The sequence below is a fragment of the Stegostoma tigrinum genome, chromosome 21, assembly GCF_030684315.1.
Source record: "Stegostoma tigrinum isolate sSteTig4 chromosome 21, sSteTig4.hap1, whole genome shotgun sequence".
NCBI lineage: Eukaryota > Metazoa > Chordata > Chondrichthyes > Orectolobiformes > Stegostomatidae > Stegostoma > Stegostoma tigrinum.
The window spans coordinates 45,664,520-45,682,601 of NC_081374.1; the positions used below are offsets into that span (position 1 = coordinate 45,664,520).

An 18,082-nucleotide genomic window follows, 5' to 3' on the forward strand; every position below is an offset into this window, starting at 1 on the left:
CCCGGCTTGGGTTAAGCGGGCAGGGAGCGGGCGCGCTCTTTCGACAAGAGGACGCCGCCCCGAGTGCACGCTTGGCTGTAGGCAGTCTATTCCGGCCCGGAGTCACACGGCACAGCATAGCCTCCCCATTGATCTCAGGCACAGCTACATCACACCCCGGCGGTGAGTATCACCCCAATCCGCCCGCTGGGCCTGGTCCCCTCAGCGCTGATCGGCCGGGAGGAAGGGTTGGGGGTCGTGCCTGAGGCGAAGGAAGGGGCGATTGCCTTGTTTGTGTGGTTCTCCCCCCCCCGATGGCAGACCCTCTTTGGTCTGCTTTATTATGTCGGCTCCCCCTGAGTAATCCGAGTTTGAATCCTTCACGGTCAGTTTTATGGCGATGGTAGACTACAGAGGCGGTGAGAGCAGGTTTCGGGGCGAGTTGAGTATTTGGATCATGGCTCCCAAATGAATAATGAAGTGCTTTAAACTTAAATCGCCAGCTCCCTTAACTTTAAATGAAGGGAATTCTGTGGCTCTTCGTCACTTCCTTACCTGGGAATTGTGTAAGGCTCGCAAGTAGGGAAGTGATTAAGAGCCGTGGAATTCCCCTCGGTTAAAATTAAAACGTCTCACAATTTGTTGGCAATGTACTCAATGGGGGCAAGTAGCTCTCATCCCATTCCCTTCCACCTGCACCACCGCCCCCCTCCCCAAAAAAAACAAAACTGTGGCGACTTTAGATCGATCAGAAGTTAGCCAGCCTCTCTGTGACTTTAGAGATCCCTGCCCCTATTTATTGATAATTCCTTCCTTGACGTGGCCCCATGTAATGTGAGGATCCGAGTTGTTCGAGTGCCCTGTAACTTGCCTGTAGTGAGCGTGTGCCACTCTCTGACTCCATTCCTCATTTAGAGCTACGTGATCCAGTTGTGCTAGCCCCGATTCAAATGAGATCAGGCAGTTGAGCTGGAGCCTTGATGTTCTCTGCAATGCAGCTTTTTTTTTGAGTGTTACACTTTCGTTAAGCAAGTATGTATTGTATGCTGAGTGGCTCACAGCTTTATACGTGCCAAAAGCAGTTGTAATGCAAGGATATCAGGTTCCTTGGATTTGGTACCTAGTGTAGTAAGGTATAGGGTTTGCGGGTTTTTTAAAACACTTGGCCATGTTTTTATGTAAAATTGCAACTCTTAACTTCCAGATCACAATTTAGTAAATTGTGTGGACAGTGAATTTTTGATGTGTGATGAGTTTCAAATTTGCCATTTGGTAGTTAATACTGTACAATTTATGAAGCAAGTCATAAACCCAGTTCCTGACTATATTTTTGAGTCATGGAGGTATTTGCTTTTAGCTATATAATTCTGAATGTTAGAGTTGGATAATCACTGATTGCTTAACTAAAATGCGGATTGCTGGTGTTTTAGAACAGTACAGCACAGAACAGGCCCTTCAGCCCACAATGTTGTGCTGACAAATTGTTTCTTGACCTTTTGTCGTTTGGTGTTCTGTGTTTTCGATCTTTGAATTGTTTCAATCCAAAGGTAGATCTTTTTATTGATATTAAACTGTGTGGATGTGGAAAGCTGTAGCACTAATTGACTTAAGAGTAATACAGTTTGGTAATGAATCTAGGGGACTTCCTGTGGAAAATATGATAATGTTTAGTTACCACATCCTGGGTTCTGAAGAGTGCTTTGACACAAGTTGTGACTGTCATTTCTGTTACATGGATGACACAGCTTTGTATATTTTCCCATGCACACACAGAAAACACTTTATTAACTGGCAGCTATGAGTGTTTTGCCTGATCAAGAGATATTCATCATCAGTGTAAAAAAGCACACATAGAAACTGAATGCATGTCACGGTTGTACTTCATTTACAGCATAAATCACTTAAATAAGAGTGCCTTAAATAAAACAGGCTGGCAGACAGCCTTCTAACTCCTACCCTCAATTGACTGCACAAACATTGAGATTATAATGATACAGTCAAGCTCTAGTATGAAGTGTAATTTTTCTCAGTTTGAGTGCTGGTTATTAGGTGCCAGTTAAAACCAAATACGTGCGTTATACAAATCTAGCAATGGGTACTCCTGTAACACACTTGGTGCAGTATAGAATTGTCCACCTAGAACTGATGTTTTCAGATCACTAACATGATACAGTAAGTCTGCTCAGTGTGTGGTGAAGATACAGTGGGTGCAACTTCTAATAAAAATACTTCCAAGAAACCAAGTGCTCAAGGTCAGTTACGCTTAATGTAATAAGTTGTTGCTCAAACTTGGACGTGTTGTAATTTCTGAAATTTTGGGAAGTCCGTGTTATTTCCATGGCTGTTCTCATTAGCTTTATCTGTGGTGTAAGGAAATCAAGCTACCTCTCAACAACTAGAATTGGCTTTCTCCCTTGTAATAAATTGTGCAGTTGAGAATATTCCCAGATCTGTTTAAACAGAAACAAGTGAGAATGTTGCTGGGCATGAATGGGTAGATTAATTGTAATGTGAAAGAAGAGGAAGTAACTAAATTACATCTTAAAATTATACTTGTATGGATTCTCGCTTACTGAGCAATTCTGGTCTATTAAATTTTGTTCACTTTCTCAAAACTGCTGCAAGATACAATCAATTCATGCCCTACACTTTGTGATCATTTGAAGAGGAGTAGAAATGAAGAATTTTGGGGCTCAATGAATCACACGATCCTGCTAGAATCTGTCCTCCTAAAAAGGTTGTGATCTGAATGCAGCGATCATATTGCAAAGTATTTGCAACTTGATAGCTTGCTGAGTTTAGGATTGAGCCTCATGGAACAAGATCATCTTTAGGCACTGCCCCATGCTCCTTTTTACCTCTGCTAGCTTGTGGACATGTCATGGAATCTTCCAAGTTGATGCAATCGGCCTTGAGATGAAGGGTTTATAATTACTCATGGCGCTTCATGCGGTACTTGGGAATTGGCACACAAAAGTGATCACTTAAAGTGTATGACCATGGCAATCAAAATTCCCAACATTGAATTGGGGTAAGTGGCATGTCCTGCGATTTCACAGCAGTAAAGAATATAGAATTATTAGTTAGGTGATGGTACACCTACTCTGAGGTAGTAATGGAAGATCTAGTTTCTAAGTGAGCTCTGGATTAAGCTGCACTTAACTCTTGTATAAGTGATTGAGTTGATTATCAATGTAAGCTAAAGGTGAACATTTGCTCTGCAGAATCCAAGCTACATTTCCTGGTAACTGTTGTGTCGTGTGAACTTCTGCATCCATCTTGTTTCTGCACACTTTGAAGAATTCTGAGAATATGACTAACAACCAAATCAGGTAGGTAATTTGTGCTTTTAAGATGCAAAATTTTTCACTACATTCACTCCATCTGTGAAGAGGTGAAAATATGCCCTTTTGAGTACCGTTTTTATTTGTAATGGTGCAAAAGGTGACAAGTGCACGAGTGCTTTGGTTGGAATGTGGTTTCTCACAGGAACTTTAACTCTGCGTGAGTCAGCCATTGATATGCTTTTCAATTACTGGACTATTGGAATATGATATTCTTGCAGCCTCACTCAAATAATGCTGACAGCCAGATGTACAACCACCAGCATTGGTACTTTGAGATTTAAACCCTGAGCGTTTTGATATCTTGTGATCACAGCTGCGTATCTTCATATGCCTGTGCCTTCCAGTAACCAATCAGGACAGAGGGACTAGTTGGAATTATTTGCTTTCTGACCTAAGCCACTTCTGGTGTCCCTACCTGCATCCGTTAGCTGGGTGGTTGGCAAGGCAGAGAAATGCCAATAGCATGGGTCAATTCCTACGCCAGCTGAGATTACTGTGAAGGACTGTCCTTCTCAGCCGCCTCCCCGCACATGAGTTATGGTGACCCTTAGGTTAAAACACCAGCAGTTGTCCCTGCAGGGCATTCCTGTTGTCCTCTGTGACTATGATGATTTTTATCCCCACTTGAGTCTATCTAATCATGAAGCAATGATAACCCTGAGTCCGCCTGTACTATATTCATTAGTAATTTTAACCATCTTGTTCAAATATAGATTGAAAGTTTTTTGAATGTTTAATACTTGTATATAAAAATGCAACATTAATTGTAAAAATGTAGCTTGCGACTTTAGAACTGACTGCTTCCTTTTTGTTAACACACAGCCTTCCTGCTAAACTCATCAATGGCGGAGCTGCTGGATTGATTGGAGTTACTTGTGTTTTTCCGATAGACCTGGCCAAGACCAGGTTGCAGAACCAGAGGAATGGGCAGCGTACCTACAGCAGCATGTGAGTTACCTTTGTACTAAGTAGTAGTCAAAGTGCCCAATGTGCTCTCCATTTCGGTTCTGCTAACAACTTGTATATGTAATACAACTTGAATGTTGAAAGATATTTTATGCAAGGTCTCTTTCTTCTAAGTTTTTTGACAGCACTTTTCCAGAACACCAAGCAGCTCTATTCATATGTATTTTTCATTAAAGAAAAATAGTGCAGAACTAGTTAAATTGAGTAATTGCAATGTGGAAGGGTATTCAGTCCTGGAAGGTGGGAACCAGTTTCAAGTTCTGCCTTTCACCCTCTGGTCTTCTGGCAGTTCTGTTGACCTGAGTTTTTGAGCTGCTCCTTTTTATAATTAGATAACAAGGTGTGGAGCTGGATGAACACAGCAGGCCGAGCAGGAAAGCTGACGTTTCGGGTTGGCTTTCCTGCTGCATTCATCCACCTGTACACCTTGTTATCTCAGATTCTCCAGCATCTGCAGTTCCTACTATCTCCTTTTTATAATTACTTTTTTTTCCTCTTGGTTCAAGGATGGACTGTTTGATTAAGACCGTGCGATCTGAAGGATATTTTGGAATGTACAGAGGTAAGGATTAGGCTTCCATTTTCTGCTTCCCAGGAAGAGAATTAGGATGAAGTGATACACTTGTACGTACAGATCAAATATCCACACTGCAGTTCTTTGACTTTAACTTGCTCCAGCTGTGTAGATAATCCATTGAATGCCATGATCAAATATGTTTATTTTACAGTAAACATAATTTTATATTTTACTGATGTTAATGGCTTTTGAATATATTAGCATTAGCAGTCACGTTCAAATTAAAGTGCAAAAAATAAGCACATTTCTTGCCTTCCCTTCTGATGGATTGACTTGTGTTGGGGTTCAGCACTACTGCTGGTGCCCTTTCTAAGAAGTCATAGCAGACATCACCAGGTGGCATCCAGAGCGAAGGCTGTTAAATTCCTGCCGTTCCTTAGGTTTGGAACATTGAGTGTAACTACTTAGATCAGCTAGTTTGATACGATTGGAGTCAGAATTCGCAGCCAGTGAGATTAGCTGCAAATAATATTTAGATTAGACATGAAGACCCTGAACAATGCTTAGAAACCAGCTTTAGTTCAGTGGTAGTGCCAAGCTGCTTAATATAATGCTGTTCATGTAGCTAATGTACAAGTGTATTGACTTAAATATTTGAGAACTGTACAGTATTTGGGCATGTTTTCAGGAGATTAAAGTTCTTAAACTCCTAAATGTAATGGACCCTGCCTTACCCTGTCCACCAAATCACCATCTGTTGGTAACACTAGACTGACGTCCACTCCTTTTCATCTTGTTTGTGCAGTGGAGAGACTCTAATGAGCTACTTGGCACAGAACTGCTAATCTGGTTGCTTCTATTCTTAGGCAGGTCTGGGCTTTAAAGCTGGAGATTAATGTTCTGTATATTCTGCAATAATTTCCTTGGAGTTCATAAATTTGTGGAGAAAGATGCTGGCAAAGACTAGTGTAACTGCCAGGCTCCTTTCTGGGGTGGGTGTTGTTTGGAAGAGCTGGAGGTGTAAGAAGTTAATGTTGTATTGGATATTCCTAGGTACACCAGGCGGAGGTGAGGCAATACATTTTAAGTAAAAGTAATTTGTCAGAATATGCACCTACAGTAGTGCTGAACCCCCAACACTACATGTACATTGTAAAAGCCTTGTGGTGACCTTCTCTAGTCAGATGTGTGAAATGATTATATTGAAATGATTGGCTGAAAATAGCAGCCTTCATTGTTTGTTTCTTTGCCTAACTTGGTTTTCTTTGAGGGGCGTAAATGTAGCAAATTCTTTTGAAGATGTACGGAATCAGGTCTATTAGATCAGGGACACTGAGCATTATTGTTGCTATTTGGGTTCCTTTCCAGCCTGCCTGGCAAAGCCATTTGGTATGATGTGAATAAGCTGGAACTGGCTGATGCCAATGAGGTCAAATAGTTGAGGTAAACTATACTCTTCACCTCTGGGATTTTTAGCTGGGTGAGCTGAAATCAGCTTGAGTGTCAGAAGCTGAGTTAGGTGGGGGGTGCGGTGGGGTGTTTAAAAACATCTGTCTCCTGCTTAATGAACTCTAGTCTAATTGCTTTTGTTTTTGTGAAGTAGCTTGCTAGCATTTGACCTTTTATAGGGATCATAGCCATTTAGTTATGGTCGAGAGAGCTGTGCACACACGCAAGTTATTGAAAAATAGACAATATCTAATGCATTGCCTTTTGGGTGAGATATTTGTAATAAAAGCAACAATTCCAGGAAATTAGACCTACCCTGTGTTCTGCTTAGCTTAGGCTTAGTCTCTGCAAACCTACCAGTGGGCCTTGTTCAGTTACTTGTGTTAAATATGATTAATAGCACCCTACGTTCACCAGTGACTGAGAATTTGATCTCCTGAAGACATGCCTTTTTGTTGAGGTATTTTAATTCAGGAGCTCATGAAATAGTGCCCTGTGTAGCTATTCAAATGCAAAAAAAGGAGCTGTTAATGCTGAGCGTCCACTGATTTTTTTAAAGAAAAGAAATTGGAGGAAATGCTGTTGCTTGTATCTGTTTTTCATGTTACAGACGGTCGCCAAGGATATTGAGGGCTAGCCGATCTGGCGAAGCCACGATGGATCATATCATTAAATGGTTTACCGTATCATTACTTTTGTAATTAGGATCCGTTTGTTCTATTTTCTGTTTTTAAAATTCTTCCAGCAAAGATTCCAATTTGCTCCATTCTCAATTTTCACATCTACCTTTTCCTCTCTCTGCTTGTTTATACCTGGAAACTGTCTACTGCATCTTCACTGATGTTCTGTACAGTTTGCAAAGAAACTCTGTGAAATCATAAACACTATTTACAGGGTAGATGTTTGTGTGGCTCTGTCCAGGTGGCCAGTGTTACTCTACCATTTTCTGCATTGGAGAGATTGAGTGACCCTACATAGAGCACATTTTGTGATTAAGTGTCATGTGCTGTCTCCTGTCCACTAACAATCTTTCTTGAAACTGGCATCAAGCTAAAGGCAGAAAGTGACTGTTTTAATGTAACAGGCATCACAGCTGAGTCTAATTTTTACCCTTCTCAAATCATAATGGTGGACAGCGAATTGGTTCCTCCTTGGCCTGTGTCCTCAATGGCATTGACACCATAAATATGCCTGAGTTCTTGCTAACTTGATACAAGCTGCTTGAGATCCTATTGACCTTGTCTGATAAGTTAGTTCAGGGGAACTGTAAAACTTTTATCCAAATGAACATCTTGTGTAGCTTTCACCAGCAAAATCTTCAGGTTAGAGATAGGAAATTGGCTGTCACTGTCCTGGGCGATTATTGTTCTGAATGCCATGCCATTGTTTACTGCAGTACAAAATGTTGCTATCAATAGTCACTAATTATTAAAATTGACTCTCTTCAGATGGAATATCTTGCTAATTAGAAGTTGTAGTTTAATGTGATCTTCAATAAACAAATCATCAATTTGATTTCATGGAGTCTTCATTGTTTCACCTATTCTTCATATTCCAGTCTTGGATTCTCCTTCTGGCACTGTCAATCATGCTTAAACTGCAGCTTCGTTAAGCAATTGTTTAATCTGCATGCAGTATTGAAATGTTAAATGTAGCTATTTGTGTCACTTCTGATACTGCTCTATTCATCTCTTCCTGTCCTCTCTATATATGTTTAATTTGCATATGTAATTTAAATGTAGTTTATATTTGCATTTTGCAAATGTTTTTGTTCTTTCTTTTCAATCCTGGGTAAGCCAACATTGGGACTTCTGCAGCTTTTCAAAAGGAGTAGCAACATTACAAATCTATTAAACAAATGCCTGACCTTCCAGAATTCAACCCATCTAGCTCAGCTTTGTTCTCTGTAGTTCCCATGCTTTTTTTCTATTTTTGTTCTGTTGCTGTATTGATCTGATCAAGTGGGATCTCCAAAACATCATTGATTTCTTGGTAAAGTCTACATTCTGTTGAACTTGGGTGCCATTGAAAGCTGTTCAAATAGTGAGAACCTTGACTTAGTCTGATCCCAGCCTTGTCTTTTGTTTTTAACTTGACCAGTTAGGGCATGTTGTGACACACTTGCAGGGCACGTGGGACTAGAGCCCGAAGATGTTCGAGTGACGTAATGACATTGATTAGCTTTTGGTCAACTATCAACATCTGTGTTGAGACCTGCTGTCCTAACAGTGAGCAGACATGTCTACATGAGCTGTGAGCTTACACTTTAAATGAAGTTAAACACTTTGTCTTGAGTGGTAGAGATTTTTGTGGTTGCCTGCCCAAATGGGCAGCGTTTACCATAGACAGATACTCCGACCGCATGGAGCACTGTAACCAGTAACCACCAACCCCCTCCCCCAAAAAGAACTGGAGGAGGAAGTATTGTAAAACCAGAGCTTTTACTGTACTTGAGCTTGCTCTGAATTGTTTTTGACATCTCCCGCTGAAGGAAACTAAGCATTCTTTGCACAAGGACTCGATTGTTCCTGATTAACTTTGCTCACCCAACTAAGTTCCCAGCACATGTTTCCTGTGGGAGATATTCTTCCTGTTGAACAAGCCCCATTAATGCCAGATGGTCTGATTTTTGGAAGACTTAGCCCCTCAGGCAGTTACTCATGTGAAATTAATCTTGTAAAGCTGCTTAAGCTCTGTTGTGCTGAAATGAGGAGAGAAAATAATTCATTTGAATATTGGTGAGTGTGCAAATGGAGACTACATGAAGTATTTAAGAAAAATAAAACTCAATGTCTTTTTTTTTTGATAGGTGCAGCTGTGAACCTGACATTGGTAACACCCGAGAAGGCCATTAAACTTGCTGCAAATGACTTTTTTCGTCAATATTTGTCAAATGGGTATGTTTTATCACAAATTAGATTGAAGGACAGCTGCATTAAATGGAAAAAAATAATTTGGCGTGTCTCTAATTTTAAACGATGCTTTATAAAGAGACATTTGAGATAAAGTTGAGGGTGGTTTGAATGTGGAATGAATTTCATGAAGTGGTGGATGTGAGTACAAGTCAAATGTTCAAGACCTTTGAATAAGTACATAGGAAAAGTTTGGAGGGATATGGGACAAACAGGCAGGTGGGATTAGTTTAGGATTATGGTTGGCATGGATTGAATCATACAATCACTATGGTGTGGAAGCACGCCCTTTGGCCCAACAAGTCCACATTGATCCTTGGAACATCCCACCCAGACCCCTCTAACCCACCTGTTCCAAACCCCTCTGAACACTACGGCAGTTTAGCCTGGCCAGTCCACCTAACCTGCGTATCTTTGGGTTGTGGGAGTAAACCGGAGCACCTGGAGAAAACCCATGCAGACATGGGGAGAATGTGCAAACTTGGTCACCTGAGGAATTGAACCCAGGTCTCTAGTGCTGTGAGGCTGCAGTGCCAACCACTGAGCCACTATCAGATTGGTTGGACTGAAGGGTCTTTTTCTGTTATACGACTGACTATAATGTTGCCTTATAGTCAATCTGTGTGTATATTGAAAATTGGAGCAATTACCCATTTACAGGTAGAATACTGGTTAATTGTGTACCACCTTGCAAAGTTTTGACATGTCTACAACTTTAAATATGTTATCACTTCTTTTTTATTAAAGTATCTTAATTTTATGTATAAAATGTCTCTTGAATTTAGGTTTTTTACCAACACAAGCATAGGGTTTGGCATTTTGAATTGCACAGTTATTTGAATATGTATCTGTTTTGTTTTTCAGTAAAGGCTTAAATGTGTTCAAAGAAATGCTGGCAGGTTGTGGGGCAGGAATCTGTCAGGTTATTGTCACTACTCCTATGGAGATGCTGAAAATCCAGCTCCAGGATGCTGGCAGATTAGGTAACTTGTCAATTTACTCAACCTTGGAGTAACAGGACATTCCACAATTTCAATTGCACTCATCAGTGAGGATCCTAAATTTGTTTTATTTTTGCAGCAGCCCAGCAGCGATTGATATTGCCGTCCAGCTCATCCACTAAAGTTATAGCTACCAACGCAGTACTGAGTCGAGCATATAATGTTGGCCCTGCTGCTGTTAACAAGCCAATGTCTGCTACCCAAATTGCCAAAGATTTATTCTATTCTCAAGGGTTCAGAGGACTCTACAAAGGATTAGGAGCCACTATACTGAGGTAAATTACTCATATGCATATAATAATATTACTAGATTTATTTACTGTTATGTTTCCCTCTTACGGTAGAAAAGTTACAACTGAGATTTTACTAATGTGCTAAGACACCAGTAAGTTGTTAATCTGACAAGTTTAATGTTGAGATTGCTCTTGAATCTATACCTAGTATACCAAGACAAATGATTATTGCCAGGAAATTTAACCATCCAGTTTGATTTCCCCCCTTTTGGTATGTTCAGTTGGGAGGTTCAAACGATCTTAAAGGTGCCTGGATCCTTACTGGTCTCTTGCGACGTCCTTGAGCTTTTGAATGGTTAGATGCTGAATCTAATGTGCTATGCACTGCAATTTCTCAGGCAATAAGCAACAGTAATAATCTGTACAATTTTTTGTACAAATGTCCTCTATTAATTTAATGATTTCTTTTTATGAATAGGGATGTTCCGTTCTCTGTTATCTATTTTCCATTGTTTGCCAATTTAAATAAACTCGGACAAAATTCGTTGGATGGGAAAGCTTCTTTCTTCCATTCATTTTTGTCAGGATGTGTTGCTGGTTCTGTGGCTGCTGTAGCTGTCAACCCATGTGATGGTAAGTATCTGGTTTTGAACTCTCCAACCCATACATGAGAAAATCTCCCAAAAGTTTGACCCACTATTGGGATAACCTTACTGCACCAGTTGGATTATGCAGTAGTGTAGCTGTACATGTCATGTTTTGGGAGCTGTCAAATAATTGGCACCAAGAATAAATAGTCAGTGAACCATGCTGCATATTGATGCTATTAGTAAATCACAGTTGAGCAGCTTCAAGTTTCCCTTTTTGTACAAGTGATTAACACATTCCCTCCTCTCCTCTTCTCTCCCCCCCCAGCAAATGTACGTAGCTGGAACATGCTTGGAGGCACATAGGGGTCGAGGGTGTTAAATACAACTGTGGGAATAAATAAGACGAGAAAATGCAGGTAGAATTAACTTGTGGACATGCTTTACCAAATGAGTAAACTTGGTTGAGTATATAACAAATTTGATTTGGGGTAGGGTAAAATTTGCTGAAATTCTTGAATAATTAAAATATTTATATTGGTTTATACAGACTCATGTTTGATCTGCAACTTGTAGTTTTGAAATGAATCTGTGCCATATTTAGCTATCTCAGTTTGTAATCCAGTTGTGGTTCATTTCCATTTAAATAGTTAAAAAGCACTGCAGTATTTGGTGAAGACAACAGTGCTTTCTGTATGTTGATGTGTACCAACCCTCCCTAGGATCCACTTTTTAGCTAGCAGTTTTACAGAAAGTTAAAGCAGAACAACACGAAGGACACTGATACTTCCTCAATGTTCTACATGTAGCATCTTTTCTGGAAACTCTCACCTTCCTGTTGGCTTAGGTTTAACTTTAAGCTGTTGCTTGTCAAAACGTTGAAACTGGCTGCTTGACAGTAAATTGTTTTTTTGTTTTGTTTTTAGTGATCAAAACACGATTTCAGTCACTACATAAAGGAGCAAATGAAGAAACCTACAGTGGAATTGTGGACTGTGCAAGGTGAGCAACATCAAACAAAAGTGTTTTGAGGAAGAGCTGTTATTTAAAATAAAAGCAGATTTTATTTCAGAAATTAATTCTGTTCTGTCTCTGCAGGAAAATCTGGGTGAATGAGGGTCCATCTGCATTCCTGAAAGGATCTGGCTGTCGAGCACTGGTCATTGCACCACTCTTTGGCATTGCACAGATGGTTTACTTTGTAGGTGTAGGAGAATTTGTCTTAGGATTTTCACAGTTTGAGGTGTACTAATTACATCCATTCCTGAAGGACTGACCACGTTAGACTGTATGCTGGAAAATGCCAAACGAGGAACCAAAGACCCTGATGCACCTGCTGGAGGGTTCACTCATTTTACCTTTATTCCTATTCCTGAAGTGGTTGTGAATATAGGAATACTGTTTGGAGGATAAAAGATATTGGTCACCAATCTCCTTAAGCTACTGAACTAATTTTGAGGCTGTTGGGTTTTGGGAAGTTTATCTTGAAACTGTTTTAAAAGCTTAAACTAAAGGGGCCAAACTTGTATTTCCCTCTGCAGCTCCTCATTCACTTTTTTGTTGCATTTGTGAAGAATTGAAACAAAGATTACTCAAACATTTTTATACATTTATACATTGGTCATAGCAAATCTCAATTGAGATTGGAGACCCTTTTTAAAAGATGTCTAGGAGAATGAAAACTAACTCCAGATAAAGTGACAAATGGATTTAATTTCATAATAGGAACGTTTGACTGGACTTGTTATGTACTGGTTAAGAGGATAAATATAAGAAACACATTTTTCAATGACTTGAATATCTTCTGGAAAAATAATTTTATTACTTTGAAATGCTTGAACAAACCATCCAATTATATAGCTAGCTATACAGAATTCAGTATCAATGCAGTTACACCTAAGATTGCCACTTTAACATGTCAACATATTTGCAAAGGCACATTACAGACCAACTAAGATACTGAATAGTAGGCTTATGGTACAGGACCATCTGCTCCAGAGCATTTCATTCTCACTTTACTATTGTAGCAAAATGCCCATGTTGAGGTCTCAATTGTGAGACTGGATTCTCAACAGTTCAGGATCCCATGGGAAACCGTATTGCTGACAGGCATCCATAACATGGAAGGGAGCGATGTCATGCTTTTGACATCTTAACTTTTGTAAGTGTAACTGATCCTTCGTCTCTAGGTGTTTTACTGTAATAATGTAAATGTCATGATACAAAGTACCTCTGGTTAATGTTTAACTGTAATGCCTTCTGTGTCATTGAAATATTTACATGAAGTGCTGAACTGATGCTGGGTCAAACACTTGCAAATATTTGTATTGACATATTTAAGTGAAACTGAGCTGAGATTCAGACTGAGCTGTGACAATAAACCTTTTATAACCTTACTTTGGTCTGCGTTTCATTGCACAGTGCTGTTGTCTCTATAGACATGTTAAACATTGTTGGTAACAAATTAATCAGTCTTGCTGTGTTTCTTCCCTTATCTGTATGAATATATTGTCCCCTTTGTCGTTATGGTCCACAACTGGTGTTCACCCTTCCATTCATCTCTCTGGTTCCTACTACTACAGGTCATTTAATTGAAGGAACATCATTGCTGATCCTGTTTTGTGCTTCCAAATTAGATTGAGGAGGAGCAAGCATTCCTACTGGCTTGTATCCACCATGTGTCACTGTATACAGTGAGCCCACTTCAGTATGAGAAGCACTAGAGAAATTTAAGATCCGTGATTTCATTTATCCGGCATGCTACTTAGTGAATTGGCTATTGTAATCAAGATTTTTTTGCAGTTGGTTCTTCCAGTTTGAGTCCTTCTGATTATGTTGCATTTGTTAACAATGCACTGACTTGTGTGTTCTCTCCATGTAATGGGTGGGTAATCTCAACTGTTGACCTTGTGACTTATCAAATGTACACTGTTTCTATCCCTCCAATCCCATGGCCTTCAATTTTGCTGAGGTTTGCTCTTCGTATTTCAGACTTCCAGCATGTATTTGATATAGAACAGACACATTGCTTTGAATGCTCTGTTAACTTGTACTAATTCAATGCTACTATGCTCTGCCTGAGCAGAATTAGTGTAATTGAACACCTGCAGAGAATGAGCCAAAATGTGGTGGTGAATTTTGAGGTTTGGTTTCAGTTGGGAACATGAACTGCACCAGCTGTTTAGACGGGTTTAATATTAGACCAGTGGGTCTACTTGAAGGAAGATTCTGCAAACTTGCACAAAACAAACCTATTTCAAACTTACTGAATCATAACCTTGTCACAATTAAGATTAATTCTGATAGTTCCAGTTACTAACCTTTTGCAGTAATTTTAATCCCTTGTCTCTTGGGAGTGTTTTAAAGGGTGAAGGAATGTATTTACTCAGGCCTAACATCCTACCAACATAAGAATTTGGGTTTTTAATCTTGCACTGAGCAGTTTCTGTAAATCAAAAAATTATCAAATTAAGCACAAACCCAAATTTAATCAAAATGTGACATGCTGAATAATGGTCTTAATGTAGTAAAATGCTCAGATGGTAGACTAGAACAAATATCAAACAATCTTAGCTATATAATGCACATCCTCTTATACAAAAGACAATAGTTAAGCACATCACTAGTGACTGGAGATCAGGTTTATGTCGTATAACTAAAGCTAGCCCCGCATGCAATGCCCCAGGAATTTGACCAGAAGTATCACCCCTGAGCTGTACAATCCATTCCTTGTTCCTGGCTCCACTTCAAGGTTAAACTTTATATTGCTTGCAGTTGCATCAGATTGTCAAATGAGAATTTGAAAGTCTGTTCCTTTTTCTGCACCTGAAGATTCAAATAACACCACAGCTAATTCCCAAAATTTAAACGATCTCTATAGTCTTCCTTTCAGTCCAGTTGACCATTCTTTTCAAAAGGTCTCTGCTATTTTTAGGCATACATTTTCACGGCACCTAGTTTTGCCCTATTCTTCATCACGTGTCTGGTCAGCTGTAAATGTGCAAATTGGGAGGAGGAATATAAGGCTGCGCTGCCATCATTAAGATTCTGATTGATCTGGTAATCCTCAATCCATGCTATCCTCTTGCTTAATCTATGCAGATCTGCATTAAAATGTGCATATAGGCTGTTTTGTCACTGCCTTTTTGTGCAAGGTTGTGGGAGATGATTATTCATCTGTCTTGAGTACCTCAGAGTTCCAGAGTCTCCCACAAGAGTAAATACTGTTCTGGATGTGAGATTGCTCGCTGAGCTGGAAGGTTAGTTTTCAGATGTTTTGTCACCATTCTAGGTAACATCAGTGAGCCTCCGACGAAGCGCTGGTGTTATGTCCTGCTTTCTATTTATCTGAGAAATACCAGTTTACCATCCCCTGAGAAAAGGAACAGGAAATGACATCACTAACCCAAGGAAACCTAACCAGATAACTAGAAAGTGGAACATAACACCAGCGCTTCGTCGGAGGCTCACTGATGATGTTACCTAGAATGGTGATGAAACGTCTGAAAACTAACCTTCCAGCTCAGCCAGCAAACTCACATCCAGAACCTCAACCTGAGCTACAAATCTTCCCAAAACTTGCTAGTAAATACTGTATTGAACACCTTCAAGTTCTTGTGTAGAATGAAGTTCCTTCCTACTTTTCTAAACACCAATGGATACAAGCTTAACCTGTCCAGCCTTTCTTCATAAAGTGACCTCTCCCCCCGCCCCACTGCTTTCACCCTACCACCACCCCCAAAGCATTTCAGGTTTTATAAACCTTTGCTTCTGATAGATTTACATTCTTGCCTAAAGATGACCAGTATTGTACTCAGTACCACAGATGTGGTTTTATCGATATTTTGTGTGACTGAAGCATAATCTCCCTAGTTTACCTTCTGTTCTCTTTGTAATAAATTGTAACCTTTTCTACTGCTGAACCTTGATATCAACATCATATACTAGGATACACAAATGCCTCCATCTCAGCTCTGCTAGCTCACAAGTTGGATGCTTCCCTGCCAAAATGATTAATTCTACTTGCCAGCTTGTTGACCTAAATTTAACATCCCTCTGTTCCTTTGTCATTTCCAAATGTGTACTTTGCAACTTGCTTTTCCCTGTGGATAAGGAAAGTCAGTTTTAAATGTTTAAAAAAAAAACAAATACAGTAACCTTATCAGACGTGAGTTGAGGGATGACAGCTGAACCTGCCAGCTGCATTTGCCAGGACTCTACATAAATAGTTGTATACCTGACTGCAACGGGTGATTCTGTAAAGCATCTGATTCATTAGTCCCTTCCAATTGTGAACTGTGTCCAATCTGGATTTGTCCATTTGAGTCTTTAGGGTGGCATGGTGGTTCAGTGGTTAGTGCTGCTGCCTTACAATGCTGGGGACCCAGGTTTGATTTCCCCTCTTGGGTGACTGCATGGCATTTGCACATTCTCCCCACATCTGCGTAGGTTTCCTCCGGTTTCTTTCCACCATCTAGGGGTGTGTAGGTTAAGTGGATTGCCTGTGAGAAATGCAGGATTACAGGGGTAGGGTAGGGGGGTGCAGCTTGTTGGGATGCTCTTCAGAAGATCAGTGTGGGCCAAATGGCCTGCTTCACCACTGTAGGAATTATATGATTAATCTTGAACGTGGTTGTAGTGAACTTCTGCTTTGAAGACTATGACAAGTGGTTAAACAATGTGTATCATTAGCCAGTTTCACTTTGTTTTGTTTTCCTCCTGGGCAATCTTTCTGGCCTTAGAAAATTTAGTCAACTCTATCCTTCACCCAAGTTCACAGCGTCCCGGCAGTGCAGATTGAGGCTGTTCAACCCGTTAAGTCTGCACTAATCCCCTGAACAGCATCCCACGCTACTCCATAACCCCACATTTCCTATGGCTAACCCACCCAGCCTACACATCCCGAGACACTATGAGTAATTTAGCATAGCCAATCCGTCCCAACCTCCACATCTTTGGACTGTGGGAGGAAACCGGAGCACCTGGAGGAAACCGACGCAGACAGAGGGAGAACGTATAGACTCCACACGAGCAATTACCCAAGACTGGCATCAAACCCAGGGTCCTGGCACTGAGAGACAGCAGTGCTAACCACTGAGCCACAGTGCTGCCCTACTCATTTATATGAACTGTAAAAAAATGAAGCTGCAGCACTGATCCTTGTGGTACACCTTTTGTCCCCTCTTACAATGTGTGGGTAGGGCATGATATTTGCCCATTACAGAACATTCAGGGAGCACTGGGAGTGGAGCAGTTCAAACACACGTTCTGGTGAAGTGACATCACAGTCTATATAGAAGGGGCTCTGAGGGTGAGTCAAGAAGGTGTAATAGATTCCTCAAACAAAACCAGTCTGTAACTGGAGGATGTGAGGTCACGGGTGAGTAGATGCCGAGGTTTCACATTTCAAGTTCAGGGGATACTGAGGTTTATTTTAGTAAGCTTAAGTCATTGTCTATTTAATGGACGCCTATGTTTCTGCAGGTGCAGCAATGAATCTTCATGTTATACTGTCTGTACAGTCCCTGCTGTCACCTACTGGCTGAGGTGTAGGGGACAGAGGGGCGAACATCCAGAGGTCATACTCCATACTGGCACCAGCAACCAGGGTGGCACGGTGGTTAGCATTGCTGCAGCATATTGCCAGGGACCCGGGTTCGATTCCCGCCTCAGGCAACTGTCTGTGTGGAGTTTGCACATTCTCCCCGTGCCTGCGTGGGTTTCCGCTGGGTGCTCCGGTTTCCTCCACAGTCCAAAGATGTGCAGGCTCGGTGGATCGGCCATGCTAAATTGCCCGTAATGTTCAGGGGTGTGTGGGTTATAGGGGGATGGGTCTGGGTGGGATACTCCGAGGTTCAGTGTGGACTTGTTGGGCCAAAGGGCCTATTTCCACACTGTAGGGATTCAATGATCTATGATTAAAGAACTTTATTGGAAAACACATCGTGGACCTGCCAGCTGATTTCAATGGGTGGCAAAATAATATGAAAAGTGACACTTTAAGGCAGGGGAAAGTTGTATGGTGAAGGGGAGTTGCTGTTGCAGACCAGTCAGAGCTGTGGGAGATGGGATGGCTCATTTCAGCCAGACCC

The 18,082-nt window shown here is 40.7% G+C and overlaps 1 protein-coding gene across 2 annotated transcripts; it reads left to right on the forward strand.

Moving 5' to 3' along the window:
* The first annotated feature begins 15 nt into the window (after positions 1–15).
* LOC125462964 (mitochondrial glutamate carrier 1-like) lies at positions 16–13,387 on the forward strand. Of its 2 annotated transcripts, none has more exons than XM_048553523.2 (10): positions 16–162; positions 3,204–3,311; positions 4,149–4,274; positions 4,799–4,854; positions 9,068–9,155; positions 10,035–10,153; positions 10,254–10,446; positions 10,883–11,037; positions 11,918–11,993; positions 12,090–13,387. In XM_048553523.2, exons 2-10 carry the CDS (start codon positions 3,292–3,294, stop codon positions 12,241–12,243), a joined length of 987 nt encoding a protein of 328 aa, XP_048409480.1. In that variant the 5' UTR covers positions 16–162; positions 3,204–3,291; the 3' UTR covers positions 12,244–13,387. The 2 variants fall into 2 exon arrangements, with proteins under 2 accessions (XP_048409480.1, XP_048409479.1); XM_048553522.2 differs by having other exon boundaries at positions 17–162; positions 10,251–10,446.
* The last annotated feature ends 4,695 nt before the right edge of the window (positions 13,388–18,082 follow it).

Coding starts and splice junctions, on each gene's coding strand:
- LOC125462964 (XM_048553522.2), top strand. CDS start 3,292: ATGACTAACAACCAAATCAG. Junction 4,275..4,798: donor CAGCGTACCTACAGCAGCAT/GTGAGTTACCTT, acceptor TCTTGGTTCAAG/GATGGACTGTTTGATTAAGA. Junction 4,855..9,067: donor ATATTTTGGAATGTACAGAG/GTAAGGATTAGG, acceptor TTTTTTTGATAG/GTGCAGCTGTGAACCTGACA.